Source organism: Martes martes (assembly GCF_963455335.1).
Source record: "Martes martes genome assembly, chromosome: 11".
NCBI classification, from domain to species: Eukaryota; Metazoa; Chordata; class Mammalia; order Carnivora; family Mustelidae; genus Martes; species Martes martes.
The window spans coordinates 24931317-24953700 of NC_137899.1; the positions used below are offsets into that span (position 1 = coordinate 24931317).

Genomic DNA, 22384 nt, shown 5'->3' on the forward strand with positions numbered 1-22384 from the left:
TTTTCCTCTTGGTTTTACTAGACTGATGAAACCCTGTTTAAGGAATTTACAAGTTGGACAGAACTTTGAAACAAGTTACATTTTTGGGTTAAATCATGCCCAGTACTTGTTATAGTTAAATGGTTCAGTTGAGAGGACATTATAAATATACACATTCATTTTAAGGAAATGTTTCCTTTTTTTTTTTTTCCCCCTCAGTCTACCTGAAGTGCCTTGGTGGGGACTTTCCCCACTTTTCCAGGATGGTCCTTACCCTCCTCTATGCACAAGAAGTAATAAAGTTGGACTTTAAATTATAATCCCAAATACAAAGAAAAAATGATAGGTATTCTTAGGCACACGATTAATTAAAAACATCTTGGCAAGTGAAAGAATGGATATATCTGAAACAGGTGGTATGTTTACTTAATTCTTTTGTAAACAAATAGTTTGAAATGGTTTCTGCTACTAAGATATAGCAGTTTCTACAGATTGCTGTTATTTTGAGAAAAGACAGTTAAGATTTATGTTAGGAAGGTAGCACTGTGTAATGGAAACCTAGCCTACGGGCATCTGTGCCTGGAGATGGGATCCAAATTATGTATCTTAAAGGCTGTTTGATCATGGGCAAGTTGTTTCAATCTCTCTGAGACTCCATTTCTTTATCTTTAAAATAGGAGTGAAAATGTTGATTTATGAATAGTTTGTGAGAAAGTTCTAGCATAGTGTCTGAGAGCTTTTAAAATAAACATTCCCTTTCATGTTAATCAGTTTGTATTTGTACCACACACAGATACTCTGAGTCTTAATAACGTAGAAATCAGTCAGGTACAAAAAAAACCCCCAAAACAATAACAAAAACAAACAAAAAAAACCAAGGACCTTGAGGCCAGACATCTTTTGTTTGAATCTGGTTCTGTCATCTGCTGTCTCGTGACTTGGGGCAAGTTATAGAACTTCTCTATATCTGCTCAATTTTCTTTGAAATTGGAATAACACTGTTTATGTCAGGGATTGTTCCGAGGATTAAATGACTTTGTGTAAGTAAAGTGGTTGGCCCAGAGCTTCCTCTGACACCAGTGTTTTGCTAGGTGAGAAACAACGGGTGACATTTATTGAGGACTCACTGTGTGCTGCCGACTTTCCTAAGTACTTTACATGCGTGTAATCATCACAACAATCTTTGAAATCGGAATTCCTGCCATCATCCTGATTTTATAACTAAGGAAACTGAGATTCAGTGAAGTCTAATAGTTTCCTTACTGCCACGCAGAAAATACCTATTAGAGCCAGAAATTTAAACCTAGCTACAACGGGCTATAGAATCTACCCTCCTTAACTGATAATGAGTGATTCCACTCCCAAAGTTACGTCCAAACCTGGCCTATTTCTTCTCGCTTGGCTGTGGGCTCTCAGATGGTTGTAGGTGATGGCATTAAATTTGCCTTTTATGCCTCGTTCCCTGTCTGTGCTGTAGCCTGTGAGGGATAGCAAGTGTTGAATGAGTGAAGCAGCAATTACTGTTGATACTACAGTTGTTTTAGCTTGAATGTGTTTGTCTATTGGCAGTCTTGTACTTGTACTTGTACTACTAGCTTGGTTTGGGCCAGTGTTATTTAACTGAGTAAATTAATTTTCATAGATGCATGTTCAGCTAAGTGAATTATGACATCTGTTATTGCCAGAAGCCTTTTATTAGACTAGGTGGGAAGATGAAGTTCATGCTGTTTTGACGTTTTTTTCCCCCCTTAAGTTTGATACATGATATAAGAACCACAATGTTAGTCGTAAAATGAAGAGAAAGTAGTTTGTGTTTGGTCTTTCACTGAGTTTCAACGATTTAGAAGCTAAAGAAGTGAAATCTTATTTTTTTTTAACTAAGCTGTTTAATAGCTTTTAAAAAGCCATTTTAAATAGTTTTATAATTTATTTTAACTATTTTAATAAGATTAAATTTTTATTTAATAAATGAATTGTTGAGATAACATTTAATGAAAAATTCAAATAATTATTAAGTAATGTTAAATTTTAAGGGTTTGGTTTTAAAACCTGGGGATTAATATTACACGTTTATTAAATAGAACTTTAGTATTTACCCTGGATAATGTGTTTTGATCCTCTGTTTAATTCATGAAGTAAGGCACATTTGAATTATTTCGTCTGATTCATAAAAGCCACTAATAATCTTTTTTTCCTCATTAGCAGGATTCTTCACAATTCATGATGCCAGGTTAGGTTAAGTGGAAAAGCAGAAGTTAAATTATCTTTGCCAAGATGACTTCTTGGGAAAGGTTATTAATTGGGCAGTACCTTGATTAATAAATCCACTGAGAATGTACTGCCATGTACCAGCAAGTTGGAAAATAAACAGTCTTCTTAAATTATGCAGAGTGGTGTTGGTTTGCATTAACAGCAACGTTCTCATTAAAGTTGGGCCAGGAAAAAACACCACTGTGTTCTGCTTCTCCTTTTCACTACACACATCAGCTGCGCCAACAGCAACAGCCAACACCTGGGAAGGAAAGGCAAACCAGGCGTGTGTTGGGCCCCTTAGCAGCAGAATTTCTAGAAACTTGTCTATAGGGCTTTGTTGTTTAATTTTATTCTCCTGTGTTAGGCATCCGTCTCTGTTTCTCTCATTCATCTGACATTTGGAATGGGGAGAGAATCTGATTGGCTCAGCATGAGTCAGCTGTCTAGCTTTGGATCACTGTGGAGAAGGGGTGTGCGCAGGATCCAATAACACAGACCCGGCCCTTGGCAGTGCCCCTCACCAAATAGGTCCCCAGTTCTTCATGCTTAGTGATTTTATGATTTTACTTAAGTATAAATGAGAGACAGGTATGGAATCAACTAGGTATTTGCTTTTAATCTTAAAGATTATGTTCTTATTAAAGATGGGGGCTTGGCATTTGAGGATTATTGAGAGACCCCTGAAATCACACTGTGTTGAGTAAATAGATCTGAAGGTTAATCTTTTTCATCTCATGGGAACTGAGGGGGTACAGAGAACAGGTTTTAGATGAGATAGTCCATGTCTGCTTCTTTTTCTCATATGGCCAATCCCTGGTGGTTGCTCTGAGGGCCAAAAAGCTGATGATGGCCTTCTCTCCTTGGCTTCCAGAACTTGGAGTTCTCCCAGTTCCACCACGTAGCAGTTTACTGGGCTCCCTTCCCTCCATTCCCCTCCTTTCCTGTGTGAACCATTTGAATTCCTTCCATTACCACCTAATGCAGTTTGAGTTACCCTTCTGCCACAAGAGTCCTATTTGGAATGTTGTTTTCTGGGACACTTGGTTGGGGAAAAATCACAAGGTTAACAGTAGGGCAATTGTGTGATTTTATAGTTACCTGCATTTTTCACTTTTCCTATGATAGACCTGTACAACTTTTTTTTTTTTTTTAAAGATTAATTTATTTGAGAGAAAGAAGGCAGGAGGGGCAAAGGGAGAAGGGAGAGGAGAATTCTAAGCAGACTCCCTGCCAAGCCCAGTGAGGAGCTCAATCCCATGTCCATGAGATCATTACCAGGCTGAAACCAAAAGTCAGATGCTTAACTGACTGTACTACCCAGGTGCCCCAGCATGTATTACTTTTAAATCATGATAAAAATAATTTTAAAAAATCAAGAGAAAATGAAAGCTAATATTGAAGCAATATCAAGTGTTAGGTATTGGGCTAGATGCTTTCCAATACATTTTTTCAGGGAAAAGTACTGTGAGAGGGCAAGTCATTAAGAAACCAATTGCTGCTGCACAAAATCAATTTGATTAACCATCATTATGAAAGTAAACGTGGTTTTTTCCTATGAGTTATGGAATAAAAATTTCAGCCAAGAAGTTACACCTTAATTTTTAAAAAAGTTATAACTTAGTAACAAAACTGTCTAAGTCTGTTACTATAAAAGGGCAGATAGATTCCTACGTCCTAGGATATAAGGGGGTGAATGAGTTAAAGAACCAAGATGCTGGGGCGCCTGGGTGGCTCAGTGGGTTAAAGCCTCTGCCTTCGGCTCAGGTCATGATCCCAGGGTCCTGGGATCGAGCCCCGCATCGGGCTCTCTGCTCAACGGCGAGCCTGCTTCCTCCTCTGTCTCTGCCTGCCTCTCTGCCCACTTGCAATCTCTATCAAATAAATAAATAAAATCTTTAAAAAAAAAAAAAAAGAACCAAGATGCTAAAATGCATACCAAGTGTCCCAGAAAACAGCAACATTCCAAATGGGCTCTTGTGGCAGAAGGGGCCCCAAACAGAGTGTATTTAGTTTTTCTGTTATCCTGTTTTCATGTAACCTACCAGAAGTCTTTTCTCACATCACTGAATATCCTTTTAAGACATAATTTTAATGAGCATAGTACTTTATTGTATAAATAAGACATAATTTTTTAAACCCGTCCCCTGTTTACACACAGCATTCACGTCATTGAACTTATTTCTTTAATAGCTTTATAGGTAGAGATTTCTAAAGAAACAGGGGTGAACATTTTCAGGCTATCGAGACCTCAGTCTCCACATATGTAACCAGTCTCCTGTCTCAGCTGCCATTGCATTCTGTATATGGATACCCTTTTCATCTCATTCAGACTTTTTATTCTAGACCTCTTCATCTTTTCTTGGGCTCTGACACCCACATTAGTATATTCTGCAATTGAATGTTCTCATCACCATGCATAGGTTTCAGCTCCCTGTCTGTGCTGACCCCAAAATGTGGTCATCTTTCTCACCCTGCTCGGGCTCTGAGTCCCCATAGCTCATAAGGCTCCCCTTTATACCCCACGTGGGCTGATAACCTCACACCTAGCAGTACATGTGTCAGAAACTGTCCCATTCTGCTTGGGGCCTCTATGGTTGGTTCTGCCCTATTTAATGACTTTAGCCCTAAATTGTTTCGGCAAGGCAGGGGAAAGGGCAAGGCCAAGGGAAAATAGATTTTCTGAGGGGCCTTGCCAGGTACATAGCATTATGCCTCGTGTACTGTAGGTATTTGGTGGCAGGGTGTGCGTGTGTGTGTTTGATTCTTCCCCCTCCTGATCCTGGTCTTGGTGGTAAAAGGAAGAATACAAACATTACCCAGTAGACTGCTTCTAATACCAGCTCAGCTATGTCTGCTCTTCGTGGTATCCCTAATCTAACCCTCTAGTTGACACTATGGTTCTCCCTGACCGTTTTTATTGTCCCCCATTCTCCAGAATCTTCCATATCAAGGCTAATGACTTTTCCTCCTATTTAAATGAGCTCAAGATTATTTAACATGAACTACCTACCTAACTGCCTCAGAACATTTCAATATTTCCAACTCTTCTTATTTTACCTTCTTTCTTGAAACTCTTTTCTCCTTTGGCTTTTATTATAATGTATTGTCCCACTTTTCTTCCTTCCATTCTAAAAAAGTTTTCTAAAGTTTCCTTACCTGACTTTGATACATCTCCCCTCCAGGTGATACTTACCTTTCTTTAAAAAAATGATGTTCTTGGTCTCCTGAAGCTGTTCTACTTCCCTGGATTATCATTAACCACAATTTGTCCAAACACCTAGTTTTTGCTCCTAAGTTCCAGTTTTCATACCTTCCCAACTCTCTGACTCTAGCCCTGATTCCTAGCTGGCTTAGAGCTCCAGTAGCCTTTCTTTTTTTTTCAAATCTGTTTTTATTCTTTGTCATGTTTAATGATACCACTGCCATCCTAGGTACTTAAGCTAGAAATTGTCATCTCTGTCTTTTTCCCATGCTGGTATATTCAGTAAGTTTCCCAATCTTGTATCTTTTACTTCACAAATACTGCTGTTTTTCAGACTATCTCTCATTTACGTATAATACAGTAGTGCTTACTTGATTCTGCTTTGGATTATAACTAAATCTCTGAATATTTTTCTTTGGACTTGTAACTTCTTAGAGGCAGATTCTACCATAATCATTTCTTTTTGTTGAATTAAAGAATACTCTTCAAGGCATTTTTCCAAACTTGAGTCAGTGTTTTACTCTATCATTAACTGGTTCTCCCTAGGCAATAGGAACTTGGTCATGAATCATGATTTGATTATATGTATGTGACCTGTGATACACTTCTTAGGGTTAATGCAGGAAAGGGTGTGTTTCTGGATAATGCATAAATTGATAGAATATGTGGGCAGATTTTTTTAAGTGGCTTTAACTATTATTACTTATACTTAATGGAATCTGTGCTAATTACCTAGATTTTAGTATCTGCAGATGATAATATGTTTTCAGACTTAAGTGTTCCTGTCTGAATGTCAGAGGCTAGCTAGATATGTATTTTAAAATTGATTGGATTCTAGAAATGTTTTCTTTCTTGAAAAATTGTATTCTTCCCCCCCAAAAAAGATTTTAATCTTTTTAAAAGTTTTATATTTTTACTCAAGCAGCTTTTCTTTTCTGTAGTTAACACGTTTGATTATATGACTCCGCTAGAAACTAATAGAAGAAATGAAGGACGGTTGTAGCAAAGAGGCTACAAAGAAACTCTTTGCTTATAATTATTCATATTTATTTCATGATTTAGACTTCTCCAGTTAAGATATCTTAACTTTTAATACTTATCCATGTCCTCACCTCCCCCAAATAACACTAGAATTGTAGAAGAATGTTTTAATAGATTAAAAGGCTTCTATGATTTGGCTTTTCATGTTTTTTAGAGTCCTAAGAAAAGAATGATTCAGAAGAATTAAAGATTTGGTAAAATAATTTGGTAGTTGTTATACATTCAAAAGAGTTACTGGCTCTTGCCATGTCCTCAGACCATACCTTTTTGTCTGACATCATCCTTGTTCATAGTTCATATCATATAATTAAGTGATTCAACTTCCTCATTTGTTCCTCATCATTAAAGTAATCTGTCAGACTTCGATAGGTATGGGTACGTGTGCATGCACATGATGGGCAATCACAAACATTGGGCAGTATGTTGATTAAAATAGGACATTGTGAAGAAACAAGAGAATAGAATAGGAGACCATATAAATGGAGAAGTAAGGGGAATTGCTTTCAGAATAGTAGGTTAGAAACAGGGCTCTTCGGGAGCAGTTAAAAGGACTGCCTTATAAGCAGTTGCAAAGTTATATGCCAGGCATTCAATAGAGAAACCTGTTTGTAAGACAGTAGTTATTAGCAAAGAACAGTGAAAACTTACTTGATAAACTGTGAGGGCTATACTTTGGAATTAAAAATTTTTTAAAAAGTCCAAAGAATTAGTTTCTACTAATGCTAGGTAGGATTTATCTCAAAGCTAATCAATAGTTCTAATAGTTCTGAGTGACCCTAATAGTTTCTTTAGTATGTTTTAGTGATGTGAATGGAGGTACTAGATCTGATTTTAAAATATCTGTTGTGGCAACATAGTTTGGGGGATTATAGATAAAAGTTTTCTTTCATTGGATATCTTATTCTCAGAGTCACTGTTTTGTTTGGTAACTTTAATTTTATTATATTGTTCAACACTTCAATTTCTCTTTTTTATCAAACTTGTTGGAATGAAAGTTACATAATTTAGGTGTCTGGGCACATTAGGTTTTGGGTGCTGACAGCCCTGTTTTCATTTATAAACTGTGAACAATTCTTTAAAATAAAGTATAACATTGGTTTTAATTAAGAAAATTACATTTATCTCCACACACGTTATTTTTGTTTTCTTCTTTGCACCTTTTGCTCAGGCATTTCTAGCTGCTTTTATTGGTTTGTTCTTTTTTTCATAGTAGTAATGAGTCTTTTCTGTCCCCATACTCATACATTCAAAAATTGTGGCCATCCAAATCATCATTAGTGAATATTGTTATAAAAATTAATTTAAGTATAGGTCAACCTTATCAACTTAAAAATGAGGTATTAAGGGCAGCTGGGTGGCTCAGTTGGTTAAGCGACTGCCTTTGGCTGTCTGTCTGTGCTCGCTCTCTCTCTCTCTCTCTCTAACAAATAAATAAAATCTTAAAAAAAAAAAAGATAAAATTCTTAAAAAAAAAAAAAGTGGTATTAAGGCTCGTAGGGGCTGACTTACCAAGAAGGGAAAGAGCTAATATTTAAAGAGCACCAACTATATATCAGACAACACCCTTTTTACATTCTAGTTCTATGAAATATGTTTTGTTGTCCCCATTTTACAGATGCTCAGAGGTCAAGAAACTTGCCAAGACCGTAAGACTGGTCATGATAGAGGCAGGATGAAAATCCACTTCTCTTGCACAGTTTGGTCTTTTCTGCTCTTGTCAGCAAACATTAAAGGCTGTTCAACTAAGGCAATGAGGGAACAAAAGATTAAAAACCAACACTCCAAATATAACAAAGGGTATTTTCTGATTGATAACTTCTATTTTTATAAAAAGAACAAAAAGGACTCAAGGTTAAAAATTATCTTTGGTTGTATAGCTATTAAATCACTAATAAAATAAGACACTTGTCCCAAGTGTAAAAGCAATACGATATTTACCTATAAGGGTCTTGTAGTTGATGATAGATGTACAAAAAAATAGTCACAGAAAAAGTAGAGTGTATTTACTGTCACTTTAGAGATGGAAAAAATCAGCAAGGTCATGGGCATCTCTCTCTTATTTATTTATTTATTTATTTATTTGGATGAAGTTGTCTCAAGAAATTCTTGAGCTTTTGTATCCTTGTCATGCTTTTTAACATACACTCTTGCTACCAAAGGTGGACTACATTTGTCCTGGTATACGATTGGCCTCTCTGATGTTTATTGAGTGGGCCAAGCTAGGAAGGGATTTGAACTCTGTGTTTACTTTTTGAATTAAATTTGATGTTTGTGGGCACCTGGGTGGCTCAGTGGGTTAAAGCCTCTGCCTTCGGCTCAGGTCATGATCCCAGGGTCCTGGGATCGAGTCCCCCATTGGGCTCTCTACTCAGCAGGGAGCCTGCTTCTCCATCTCTCTCTGCCTGCCTCTCTGCCTACTTGTGATCTCTGACTGTCAAATAAATAAGTAAAATCTTTAAAATAAACAATAAATTTGATGTTTGTGGGAATTAATAGCTTGCTTTTCATTGTTTCTGAAATGAGATTCCAAAAAAAGAAACTGAGCATGATAGAAGTAGGAAAAATTAGGATTTTGATATATAGCTTTATGGTCTATCTGTTCATTTGCTGAGGAAATGAGGTGCTTAAAATATGTGTCCAAATCTGGGCCTCCATTTGCCCTGCTTATATGTATTTGTGAACTCTAAATCTTTTATCTAAGCACTTAATCTAATTAAACTATTGGTAACTACCTTTTTGAAGCAAGACACCTTCTCTTTAGCCTCTTGATATTTGAGCCACTGCTGTTCTGAATGTGATGACCTAAGAGGTAATCAGATCACCTAAGAGTAGCTTTTCAAATTGTTTTTCAGATGTTTCTTTTCTAGAATTCCACAGTGATATGTGTTTCCCATTTCACCATCTAATTGTCTAGGTTTTAACATTTGTACTCTTGATACCATCATATTCATTACAAAATTTTTTTTTCTTAGAAGCCTGATTCTGGTAGACTCCTGAACAAAGACAGGCTTTTTCTCCATTTACCAATCTTCTCCTCCCTCATGGCTCTTCCCATACATTTATATTTAATGTAACATTAGTTACATTAATTTCAGATTTATACCATATACATTTCCCTTTTATGATAGTCTTCAGGTCAGAAAATATCTGTAGTATTCATTTAATTGAATTTCAGTTCACTTGATATTACTGTAATATCTTAATTCTCATTTTTTTCCTTAAAAATTTTTTTTTTACCACTTTCAGGATGCTTTTTCCTCAATTATTTATTTATTTATTTATTCGGTTTATTTTTAATCAGCCTTAACTTCTGTAAAGGTGCAAAGTTCATTTGTAAAAAGAGGAGGAAAGAAAATACTAGAAATAATTGATGAGAAAACAGATACTAGAGATGGAGAAGATAGCAAATAAAGATATTTGCATCTTATAGCTTCAATCTTAGTAGTTGAAGTAGTTGGCTAGATGTTCTGCCGGAAGAGGTAATGCTCATAGTAATTAGGAATTAAAACCTGTGAGAAGGAAATTTAGAATTGTCCTTTATGTCATTATAGAAAGTATTCTAAGAGATCAATATAGGATTGTCAGACCTGCTGTTGAAGATGCAGGATTGATTTATAGAGGGCAAAGTGTTGGGTCTAGGACCAGGTTAAAAAAAAAAAGGTCAGCTCTAGTTGGGGTAAGAGGACACTGAGGCTTAAGAGGCTTAAGGTGTCCATGGCATCTGTGGGATTAAGAACCAGAGTGTTGGGGCGCCTGGGTGGCTCAGTGGGTTAAAGCCTCTGCCTTCGGCTCAGGTCATGATCCCAGGGTCCTGGGATCAAGCCCTGCATCTGGCTCTCTGTTCGGCAGGGAGCCTGCTTCCTCCTCTCTCTCTGCCTGCCTCTCTGCCTACTTGTGATCTCTGCCTGTCAAATAAATAAATAAAATCTTAAAAAAAAAACAACAACAACCCAGAGTGTTAATAAGAGTGCTTACCATAGCCAGGCACCAGAGAATGAACTTTCTTAAAATGTACCAAGCTGTTGCCTGCATATCAAATGTAAATCAGGATTTCAGAGTCTTCTCTCATAATAAGAGAGAATTAATGTTTTTCCCTCCTTGAAGCAGATCATCGGTTATGAAGAATGGGTTGGAAAACCGTAGTACTACTCATACACTATTTGCCTTGGTATTTGTAGGTCTGTCTACCAAAAAAGCATTATTTATATATATACCCTGTATGTCCTTTTGTTTCCATAGAATGTTGGGCACTTTTCTAGACACCCAAGTAGTGGAGGCATTGTTGGAGGCAGGGGAGAATCATTAGGAGTAGCCGAATTATGGAAGTAGCCAACATATTACATAATATTCTTTTCCTAGTTGAAGAACGTATTATCTGATTAAAATTTCTGTTCTTAGGCAAATGTTACTGCTGAGATTCCTTTACTCTTTTGTATGGCATTTAAAAAACAAGGAAATTTTTTGTCCTCAGATTTTGCAGAGAACTATAATTGAACTCAGCTTTGTGATTTAATTTTATGTAGAAGAAATAAAAAAGGAAAAGAAACATTTTCAAGTTTAGATGATTTAGTCAAATCTGCCAAGTGTCTCTGTGTCAGAGGTAGAATAGAACCAGAACCTTTAGAACATTTGTTGAGTTATTTGCTTTTAATTTTGTTAGCACAGCTCTGCAAGTTATCCTTCATCCCTGACCCTAAGTCTTGAGCAGATGGTTCTTAAAGTTTCACTTCTTTTCTTGCTTTGTGTCGACTAACCAGAAGATTGTTTCTTATAGGAGAATAGCTTGACCTCAGCCACAGGTGTTCTGATCTATCTTGACAGATTTCATTGTGCAATTAAATGAGGCTTTAGATCAGAAGGGGTCTTTAGAATTCCTTCCCTGTCCCTTCTGGCATCCTGCCACCACCCTGATTTCAGGAGGCCTTTGATGTGCCACACACACATCCCAAGAAACAGATAATTTTCAGACACAATTCAGTCTGAATTTATACTTAAGGCTAATTTGTTAATGGCATGTGCATTATTAAGCAGAGCCATGACCAGGTAAAATACCCGTATTTAGGTTCATGGCACCCTCACACTGTTTTTCAAGAAAGTGGTCTATTTGCTCAAGTAACTGAAAGGTCTATCCGGTAGTGTTTTTAAAACAAAATATGTCCTCTGCAAAGGAAAACTGATGTCTCCCCTGGAGAGACATTTAATTGCTTGTAATTGAAAGTGACATTTATCTAGTTTAAAAAAAAAATAAAGGTTAAGATCCCACATTCTATTACAGTGAAAGCTGTTCTTCCTCTAACCCATCAAATCTTTGGGGGGGGGGGATGAACTCTCCAATAAAATAAGCCATCTTTATCCTTTTTATAGGATTATACCTCACCACCACTGTCCTTTTTTAGAGTTATTTACAAGTATTATTTACAAGTATTTACAAGTATTGCTATTTACAAGTACCTCAGCCTTCAAAAAGCTTTTCCACTTTTAGCCACCATTTCCCCACAAGATTTATTAGATTTTCTGAGCCTTTTTAAGTCTGGAGCTATTGAGTACCATGCTGGGATTGCATCAAACCTACGTAGGCCAAGGACTGACATGCATTTCTGTTTTGGTCTTTTGCATATGCATTATTTTATTTTTCCTTATTTTAAAATTGTGGGACATATATTTCCATGTCCATATTCTTGTCATCTTGACATAAAAATAGAGTTCTTTTTAAAGAGAATTTAGTGCATTCTTTTGTATGTGAAAACAAAATACTGCCAGAATAATCATTAAAACATATCAGTACCTATTCTTTATTAGTTTGGGTTGTTGTTTCACTAAAAAGCATGCAGTGCCATTGAAATTGTTGCACATTTTAAAAATAAGTTTTGATTGAATTAAACTCAGTCATTCTGAATTATCAAGTTAGAGCAGAATTGCTCCTGTAGAATCTGTGTTCCCATACTTATCTTTTTTGATTTTTAAAGATGATTGATTGAATTTAAAATTTAGGAGGGTAAAAGACAACTAGTTACTGCAGGTCAGTTCTGCCATTAAGTCCAACCAGTTGGTTCTTGCTAATCTGTCCTGCTTTAGAGAGAGACTCCTGGCCATTTTGGTTACATGTATGTGAGTTGTTCAGTCCATGTGGCTTGGTCTAGGTGTTCTAAGATTTTAATTTGCAGGGTATATTATATCACAAAATGATTTTAAAAAATAAGAAAGAAGTCACAGGAAGTTGATGAAAAAGAGAAAAGGATTTAAAGGACCAGAGAAGTTAGTATGAATAAGATGATACATAAGAGAGAATAATCAAAATGAAAGGCACTTATGGAGTCATGTAATCATTTTAGTCTACCCCCTTCATGTCTGTCTTTAAACCAGCTTGGATTCTTAATTTCTCATTTCTTGAAACAAGATTTTAAAGAGTGTTATAGATAAAAATTCTTTTGGGTAGAATGATGTCATGAGTCAGAAAATACTCTTTCCTGAATATCCTCATAATACCTCTGCCTGAATCTGGTCTCTATCTGTCTCATCTAGTAATTAACTGAAGTAATTTTAATTTCTCAGAATTCTAATTTTCAGTTAATGCTAAAAGTGAAAATCCTCCGTTAAAACTATAAGCTAATGACCCACTTCAGTGTCCCCTTGGACACTGGGAATTAAAGGTCTGGGGACAGTATGTGTTAACAGCAAAGAACTTAGAGACAGACAGTAAGAATGGTTTGTTCATCCTGCCCAGGTGAAGGTGTAGTTCAGAGAACTTTACAGCATCTGAGAGTGATGGGCATAGAAGCTAAAAGGAATTCTACTTCTCGATATTCACCCTGTGTCTTCAATCACTTCAAGACTTTATTTTCTAGTTTAAACTGTAACCCAAGTGGTAATTTTGATCTATATGCTTTATGAATTTTTAATTCTGTAGAACATTTGTATTTTCTTTTTTTAAAGCTTTTTAAATTTATTTGAGAGAGAGAGAGAGAATGAGAGAGAAAGCATGAGAGGGAAGCGGTCAGAGGGAGAAGCAGACTCCCTGCCAAGCAGGGAGCCCAGTGTGGGACTTGATCCCAGGACTCCAGAATCATGACCTGAGCTGAAGGCAGTCGCTTAACCAACTGAGTCACCCAGGTGCCCCCATTTGTATTTTCTTTAAAAATAACTCCATAGGATTTATTATTGGTAGTTTTTTTCTTGGAGGTACCAGAGCTATGTTTATTTTAAATAAAGGATTCCCTTAGGGCATGGTTCTCAAACTTTAGTAGTGTATCAGAATCATCTAGAGGAATTTTTAAATTGCAGACAGTTGGGGCCATAGCCATATGACTGAGCAGCTCTGGGGTGAGGCCAGAGAGTTGGCATTTTCAGCAAGTTCCCAGGTGATGCTAAAACTGCTGGTCCTGAAACTGTACCTTTGAGAACTACTGCAATACAATATTGATCCCAGAAGTCTGAGACACAGCTGAATATACTTGGTGCCGAATGAACGCGGAGTTGCTTATACTGCAAGCAGAGTTATAGCTACTGGACAGGTACCAACAATGATTGTTTAATGCAGTGTTGTATTTTATTTATTTACATAGATTGGAGCATATGATCAACAAATATGGGAAAAATCTGTCGAGCAAAGAGAAATCAAGGTAACAAGTTTATTTCATTTCATATATTCTGAAACATAGTTATATAAATTGATTGTTAACCACACTTTGTCGTTTATCTTTCCATACACTTTTAAGGTATAAATATTACTTATTCTGTCCAAACTTCTAAATACAGAGGTAAACTCTTATGCTGGTGGAGTCATGTGTCTTTACCTCTGAGGGTTTTTTTTTGTTTGTTTTTTTGTTTTGTTTTGTTTTTTTTGCTTTTTAGCATCCTCTGTTCTTTTTAAAATTATTCTCTAATGATTATTTTTTATCAGCTCTCTTCCCCTTTCACTTGTCACCTTATACTTCTAGTTTGCTTTTCCTCCCCTTTGATGCTGTCATTGCTCTGTACAGTTTATTAAACTGGTAAGTGTTTCAGGACTTTTCCCGCCTGAGTGGTCCCGTCAAATGCTGCTCTGCTTCATTGAGATCTGCTTTTGTTGCTACTAACAGAATGACTTGGACGCAAGTAGAGCCGCTAAAGAGTTGGTCATTTTTAAAAAGAACTTAGGAACGTAAAGCATTAATAGAAATGTTTTTGTAGTAGGTGGTTTCTTCTTGAACATGTAATCACTTATGCTGATAAGACATTCTCATAGGCTACCTTCCTAGCATGAAAACTGTTTTTTCACTAAACTTGTTCTGTTTCTTAGCAATTGCTCCTTTTTGATAATAAGAGTTATATTTTTCATTTGCATAGATAATACTAATCTGTGTGTTCCTGCACGAGCTAAATTTAATCTGAGCCCAGAGAATGTTACTTCAGTGGCTTGCCATTTTCTATTTGTATGAAAAGGTTTATGTTAGATTGGAAACCAGTGTCTATAGTTTCTTAAAAATCTGTCAAAAAAAAAAAAAACTCAGTGTTTAGACAACTTAGTCATCTATGATAAAGAACAAGATTCTTTGTCATTGGTCAGTTTTAATCTTTAAACTATTTTCACGAAGAATGTAAATTGCTGTAAGCACCTGCTGTGTGTTAAATACAGGATTAAATCATGGGAAGGATGGAATGGATTATAATTTTGTAGATGAGATTCATAATTACAAATGAGATCGATTCAGTTTAGGTCTCTGTTGGGGAGTGCAGGGGGAAGCAGCCCTGGGGAGGTTGGGAAAGATTTTCAGAGGAACTGACTCATGAGCTGAGTTTGACAAACATTGGGGAGAATGAGGAAAACATTCCAGACAAAATGAAGAGCATATGAAAATAAACATGCAGGAAAGAAGGAACAGAACTGACTGAGGAATCCTCAAGGAGCTTGACTGGTAATAGGTTGGATGGAGGAAGGAGATTGGGGTGGTTGGGCATGAATCTAGAAAGGAAAATGGGAGTCAGATTGTGCAGGGGCTTAACTGTCTCACCTGGGAGAGTCTGGACATAATCTGGAAAATGATGAGGGCGACATTGAAGGATTTTAAACAGAAAAAGTTACCTGATTAAATTTGTGTTTTAGAAACATCACTCAGGCATGGTGGGAAATACTAGAAGAGGAACAGATTTGTAATTGTGCTTTAGAAATACTCAGGTGGTATTTGGGAGAGAGATTTGGGAGTCCTCGGTATGAAAGTGTGTATATATCAGTATGTATATGTGTGCTATATACATTTATTATAACACATTATATCAACACAACTGTAGGAGTGAGATTTACACTGGCTGATGACAGGAAAAGGCTGAGAACAGCAACACTGGGAAACAACATTTAATGGATAGGTAAAGGAAGAGATAAAAGGGAAGGAGGTAAGAGATCCATGAGACAGTAGTCTGGCAAGAATATCGTGCAGAGTGAGGATACAGAGCGAAGAGCAGCATGCAGGTTTAGTAAGAGGCCTTGAAACTGTTTAAGCCGCTCATCAGAAAATACTACATTCCTCACTTTTAGAACTATTTTAATGCCTAAATAGAAGTTAGGATAACAGAGGATTATGTTAGCGGTTCCTTGATGTACTGACAGGGTGAACTTGGGGAAGGCTAAGAACTGTAATTTTTTTCTGAAATATGTCTCCCTTTAAAGATAGCGTTTTGTAATTGTAAGTGAAGAAGTAAAAGCAGTTATTAAAGCTTATTCTTATTATTTTGAATTAAATAAAGGGGTCACTTTGTTGATAAGCCTAAAACATTCCCTTGTGGAGGCAAACTGTTTATAGTGTAAAATAATTTTGCATTTATTCTAAGGAAGGTAGAGAAACAACTGTGGTCTGTTAATATTAATATTTGATTTAAAAAGAAACCCAAAAACACTGTACCTCATCCTTAGAAAACACTGTACAGAATGCATTGAGTTTGTCCTCTCTTACTGTCACAGCAGTGAGCAGCAACTAAAGAAACCAAAGAAAGCCATGAGAATATATTCCTTGGAAATGTTTATTTTTTTAAATCAAAGACCTTAGTTGATATTGCTAAAGTTTTTTCTAAGTTGCAAATTATTTTTTTTCTTAAACATTTTAGAAATTATAACCGAAAATTTCCATTTTCTGTTTACCTTGACCCAAATTTAAAAGTAAATGGAGGGACGCCTGGGTGGCTCAGTTGGTTAAGCAGCTGCCTTCGGCTCAGGTCATGATCCCGGCGTCCTGGGATCGAGTCCCACATCGGGCTCCTTGGTCGGCAGGGAGCCTGCTTCTCCCTCTGCCTGCCACTCTGTCTGCTTGTGCTCGCTCTCGCTCCTCTCTCTCTCTCTCTCTCTCTCTCTCTGACAAATAAATAAATAAATAAATCTTTAAAAAAAATAAATAAATAAAAGTAAATGGAATTTCCCCCAGTTTTAGTACTTACTAGAGTTATAAAGCTTCAATAAAAAAGAACCATGCTATTTAAAATCATTATAGAGGAAAAACCGGATGGGGAAACTAAATAGGATTTCTGGAAAGTGAAACTGATGGTTATGTCCTTTGGTGGAATCGCAGTATTATAATAGTTCCATCCATGGGACGTCTGCATTGTTGAACAGAAGTACTTTCTAAATTTAAACTGCTGTTATAAGCTTTTTGACTCAACATTATCTGTGTACTTACAGATTTAAAAAAATTCAAAACTTCATACAATTTGTGTTCTTGTGCCTTAGGAATGTACTCTAAGACTTTAAGTGTATATTCAATAAAGAATATATTACTTGGATTGCTTGGAGATTAATTATATTTATAGTGCCTGATTGTTTCTACTTTCTAGTTAAGTGAGTAGTTGCTAAAATCTTTTCTTTTGAACTTAGTTTTCATTTTTTGTTTCTTCATGTAAACTTTTTGATGGTCAGTAATGATAGTCCTGAAAGCTATGCCATTTTGCGTGAACATAGTGCATTCTAAACCAACTTAAAATTTTCCAGCTTAAAATATCTACATAATTAAAATCAGTATCTTACAAATGCTTACATATGGGTACTAATATCTTTTGTGTTTAAAATCATTAATGTTAGAAGATTTGTCAGTGAAGTTGTTCTTTGTTTTTCTTATTTTAAACTCTCTAAATATTCTGATATGTTACTGTGAAGGTGAGTTTTATCAAAGCTGGCAATTAGAAAAAAATACAATAAATAAATAGTTAAGTGTCTGACTCTCGATTTTTGGCTCAGGTCATGATCTTAAGGTTGTGAGATGGAGCCCTATGTCAGTCTCTGCTGGGCATGGAGCTTGTTTAAGATTTGCTCTCTCCCTCTCCTCCTACCTCCTCCTGCCCCTGTTCATGTGCACATACTTTCTCTCTCTAAATAAATAAATAAACAAACAAACAAACAAACAAACCGGCAGTTGTGCTGTGACTCTACAATGTAGCTCAAACTAAAGTTTTAATAAAATATTAAATAGGAAATGAACCACATATGAAAAAGGTCAAGAAGAATGAACATGTTGAAAAACAACACAATTGCATAAATCAAGTTAATTTACTGTTCCTCTCATAAGAACTTTTAAGTTCTTTAAACAACCTGATAAAAATTTTAGGTATACAGCAGTAAGTTAAGCTTCAGATTTGTCATAAAACACTGGCAATAAGATTATTTTCAAATTATTTGAAAAAATAATGTATAAAAGAAGTAAATCAAAATATGTAGTACTGTTAAAAAATGTTGGCAGTAATAAAGGTTAAATCTCAAATTTCATACCAAATTTAAATAGTTCTCTATTAATGAAATTTTGTTTTTACATGTATGTATTATTAGAATTGCTTTTCCAGTTTGCAAAATACTGGGGATGATTCATAGTCTGCGAGCCACTCTATCATGAGTTAAAATGGGAAATGAAGTACAGATGCAGTCAAGTCTCGTTAATTCACAGGAGTTGTGTTCTATAAAGTCAGCATAAACACTGAATTAGCAGATACTGACCAATTTCTCCACCTCTAGTCACACTTTCATCAAGTGATCAGTACATATCCTTGTTTTATGTATGTTTCTGTTGAAAGACACCTTGTTTAATAGATGTTGTTGCTGCATTAACAACTGAATTCATGGCCAACGACACTAACTCAAGCCCAAACACAGCTCATCTAGCACACATCTTCTCAGTGAGGTACATCACAGCCTTCTTTACACGTAGGAACGCTAGACCACTTGACCGCACTTCAGTACTGTGCTTGAGGTCCATTTTTAAACAACAAAATTACCAACAAGAAGTACAAAAAAAGCAAAACCCAGCATGAAATTGACTGTGAAAAGGATACTTATTTTCAGCATGAGAGCTGAAATAAGAAGGCAGATTGTTGCCTTGTTTGACTGCAGCTGGGAGTGTGCACATTGGGTGACTCAAATTTTTTGCCACTCTTAACTTCGCGCCTATCTGCAAATGACTGCAAAAGTGCAGCAAGTATTGATTTGAGGATCAAATAAATTTGCAAATAAAGAATTTATGAATATGAGGACTGACTATATATAAAACTACCATGACTATGTCTTCTATCCTCTTTTTTTCTCTTGTTTTTGTACCTATGAGTAGTTTTCAACTTCACATGGACAGACTATTTGAAAGGGTTCAACAGTTAATTGCTTCTTGATTTCAGGGTGCATTTGGTTTAAACATCTCAGTTAATTCTGAGCTCAAATAGTTTCCTCTTCTTTGTTTTGGATGCAAACAGTACTTAACTAAATTTTTACCTTAGGGGTCATCGTTTTTTGGATGAGGACCAAATAGAATTTACTGCTCAGTTACTTGATTAATTGAATGAATAGTAAACAAATCATCTAAATACTGTGTCTCATATCTCAGCACTTGGCTTCTGGAGGAATTTAGCCTAAGCCCTTCCAATTCTCAACATCCTAGTTTTAAGTGTGTGTGTGTGTGTGTGTGTGTTTTCGATGATTTTTATCTCTACCCTTATTCCCACTCTGTACACTGGTGGCAGAAACTTAACCTTAGTGTTCAATAATTCTGAGTTTAAACTAATTCAGTTTGTGACTTCTGCTTTTCCCTCCTCCTTCGCCTGGGCATGGCGTCTAAGTTCTAAGGTGATTAGGTGGTATCGTGGTCTCCTTAGTGGTTGGCATGTGAACATAGTGGCGATCCTGAGGTATGCTTCATCCTCTCTGGGTCTCAGCTAATACCACCCCCACATGTTGGCATCAGCTGAGAAGTCTGCATCCTTGTCTGTCCCCAGCTTTGTGAGCCACTGCTTCCTGCAGCAGTGCCCCCACCATTGCCCCTTGAGGGCCTCTCAGGGCCCCTGCTCTTCCACCCATCCTCAGCACACTCTCCTGTGCAAACCTGGGCCCACACAGTCTCATGGACCGTCTCAGACTGCACATCCAGATTGGGTGGTAGTGATAGTCTTTGTTCTAGAATTTTGCTTTCAGTAATAAACAGCTCTCCCCTGTCCACACATCCCTAAATTGATCCTTTTGGGAAATGATAAAATGTATTAAAATACTACAGTTATGTTCCAGTTGTAACAAAGATGTCGTGTTTTATATTTTTCTCCAGTATATTCCTTAAAGTTTTTTTTTTAGTTGAAATCTTTAGAATTTGATTATTTTGTATTAGTCTAGATTTTAAAATATATCTATTGAATTCCAATACTATTTTTTTACTGAGGTATAATTGACATATAGGATTATATTACTTTTAGGTATTCAGCAGGATTCGATATTTGATATTTGTATATGTGATATGTATATATTGAGAAATGATAACCACAATAAGTAGTGAACATCCATTCCTATACCCAGTTACAAAGATTTTTTTTTCTTGTGATAAGGACTTCTAAGACCTACTCTCTTACCAATACTACTTTAATATATTATAGGGTTTAAGGAATAAACCAAAGAAAACAGCACATGTGAAACCAGACCTCATAGATGTTGATCTTGTAAGAGGTGAGTCTTGAATAAATTAAAGCTTAATGCAATTAGAAATTGACCTTGAAGGAAGAGAATTCAAAGTGGGTTAGATATATGTTTGTAGGAATAAAAGCAATGTGAGCGTAAGTGAAGGCAGGACTTGTACAAGAAAGAGATAATGGAGGTATTTAAATACCATTGTCTAGTCTTTACTCCCACTAAAGATTGGGCTAAGAAATAATGAAAAGAAAACCAGCTTGTGTTTGCTTAGCAAGCTATATGGCTTGGTTATAAAAATTAAAGTAACTTTTTTTTTAAAGTAACTTTTAATTCCTAATTGAAACTGACATTTGAACATTGTCTTATATTTATAAAATATGTGGGAGAAATTCTGCTGTTATTTCAGTTAAAAATTGTTTTTTTCAGAGTACCTGAGTTAATATGATAGCATGAAGAATGTTTTTAAATGTGTCTAATTTCTCACAGTGTAATGCAAAATAAAATTAGACATGGTTTTTCTTCAAATGTTGAAATTTTTTCTCAAAGGAAATTAAAGAATGATAAATGTACTATGTCATTTTATTTTACTTTTTCCAGGGTCTGCATTTGCTAAGGCAAAACCTGAAAGTCCTTGGACTTCTCTGACTAGAAAGGGAATTGTTCGAGTTGTGTTTTTCCCCTTTTTCTTCCGGTGGTGGTTACAAGTAACATCAAAAGTCATCTTTTTCTGGCTTCTTGTCCTTTATCTTCTGCAAGGTATAATTAAGTGATAGAAATTCATTTTGCTTTTAACTTTCAGGGTGTTATGTTTTTAGAGTTACTAAGGCTTTTTAAAAAACATATACTAATTATACAAAGTGTGAAGATACACATTGATTGTGATATTTCATTTAATAAAATACAGCTGGTTTGGTATTAAAAATGTTTGAGAAAACAAAGCAGTTATTTTCCAGTATAATTTAATGAAAATTAGAATCTGTGGATGGCTAAAGAAAAATACAGATTGAGAGGTATTTAACAATTAGAAAGTCTCTTCAAATGCACATACATACCACATATACCTACCACCAGTCTTTTTTATACAAGCTGTATGAGTTCATTTTTCCTGTCTCAGCCATGGTTTTTTTCTTTTAACCATTGTCTTCTGAAACTGTCCTCATTCCATATGGAGAATCTATACCCCATTTTCTGAGTGCTCTTCAGATTCTCGTTTAATTCTCACAACCACCATGCAGGGAAGTACAGGTACTGGTGTTCCACCTAACTGATAGAAAGCGATCCGAAGGACCTGAGGGTCCAAAGTCACACAGTCTGCAGGTGCAGGAGAGTCCATATTCAAGTCTAAGCAGTCTGACTGCAGAGCGACATGCTCAACAGTCCCAGCATGCTGCCTACCAGCCTGGACGCACTCGGGTGCCCAGTCAGAGCCACAGCATTTAATGCATAATATATGATGCTGGAGAGTGCTCGGAGGCCTGAGGAAGACACCACTTACATCCCTGCGCTCTAATAAAAACAGTGATTTTAATTTAGGGGTTACCCTTTCAGTCATTCTAATGTCTTGCTTTTTTAAAAACATGATTGTAATCCTGAATGATTATTTAAATATGTTTTATCAACAAACTCTTAAGTAAAAAGATAAATATCTTTTCGTTTTTCAGATAAATGTCTTTTAAGTAAATGAAAGTGTAATAAAACCTATAGACATTTATTTAGGTAAAGTTGTTTCTTTTAAGGCAGGGTACATCTTCTATACATAAAAGGGAGTAAACTCTGAAGGTTTGTGCTTTTTATCAGTAGAGAGACTATGTGTGTGTTTCTAATTAAAGAAATGATAAATGTTCTTTGCAGAAAATTTAGAAAATGTAGGAAAAATTTTTTTTTAAATTTACCTACCCAAAATCTTGCCTTTCAGTTTACTTTGCAACATTTTTTTTTAAAATTTTATTTATTTGACAGACAGAGATCACAGTAGGCAGAGAGGCAGGCAGAGAGAGAGGAGGAAGCAGGCTCCCCAC

The 22384-nt window shown here is 36.0% G+C and overlaps 1 protein-coding gene across 2 annotated transcripts in view; it reads left to right on the top strand.

Annotated features, from left to right (window-relative positions):
* PHTF2 (putative homeodomain transcription factor 2) overlaps nt 1-22384 on the top strand; it is a 118700-nt gene that overhangs the window by 49203 nt on the left and 47113 nt on the right. For both annotated transcript variants that reach the window (XM_080818812.1, XM_080818811.1), the window contains 3 exons: nt 14038-14094; nt 20333-20402; nt 20964-21122. In XM_080818812.1, the coding sequence (XP_080674938.1) occupies nt 14038-14094; nt 20333-20402; nt 20964-21122 (286 nt within the window). The remainder of the gene's footprint in view (nt 1-14037; nt 14095-20332; nt 20403-20963; nt 21123-22384) is intronic.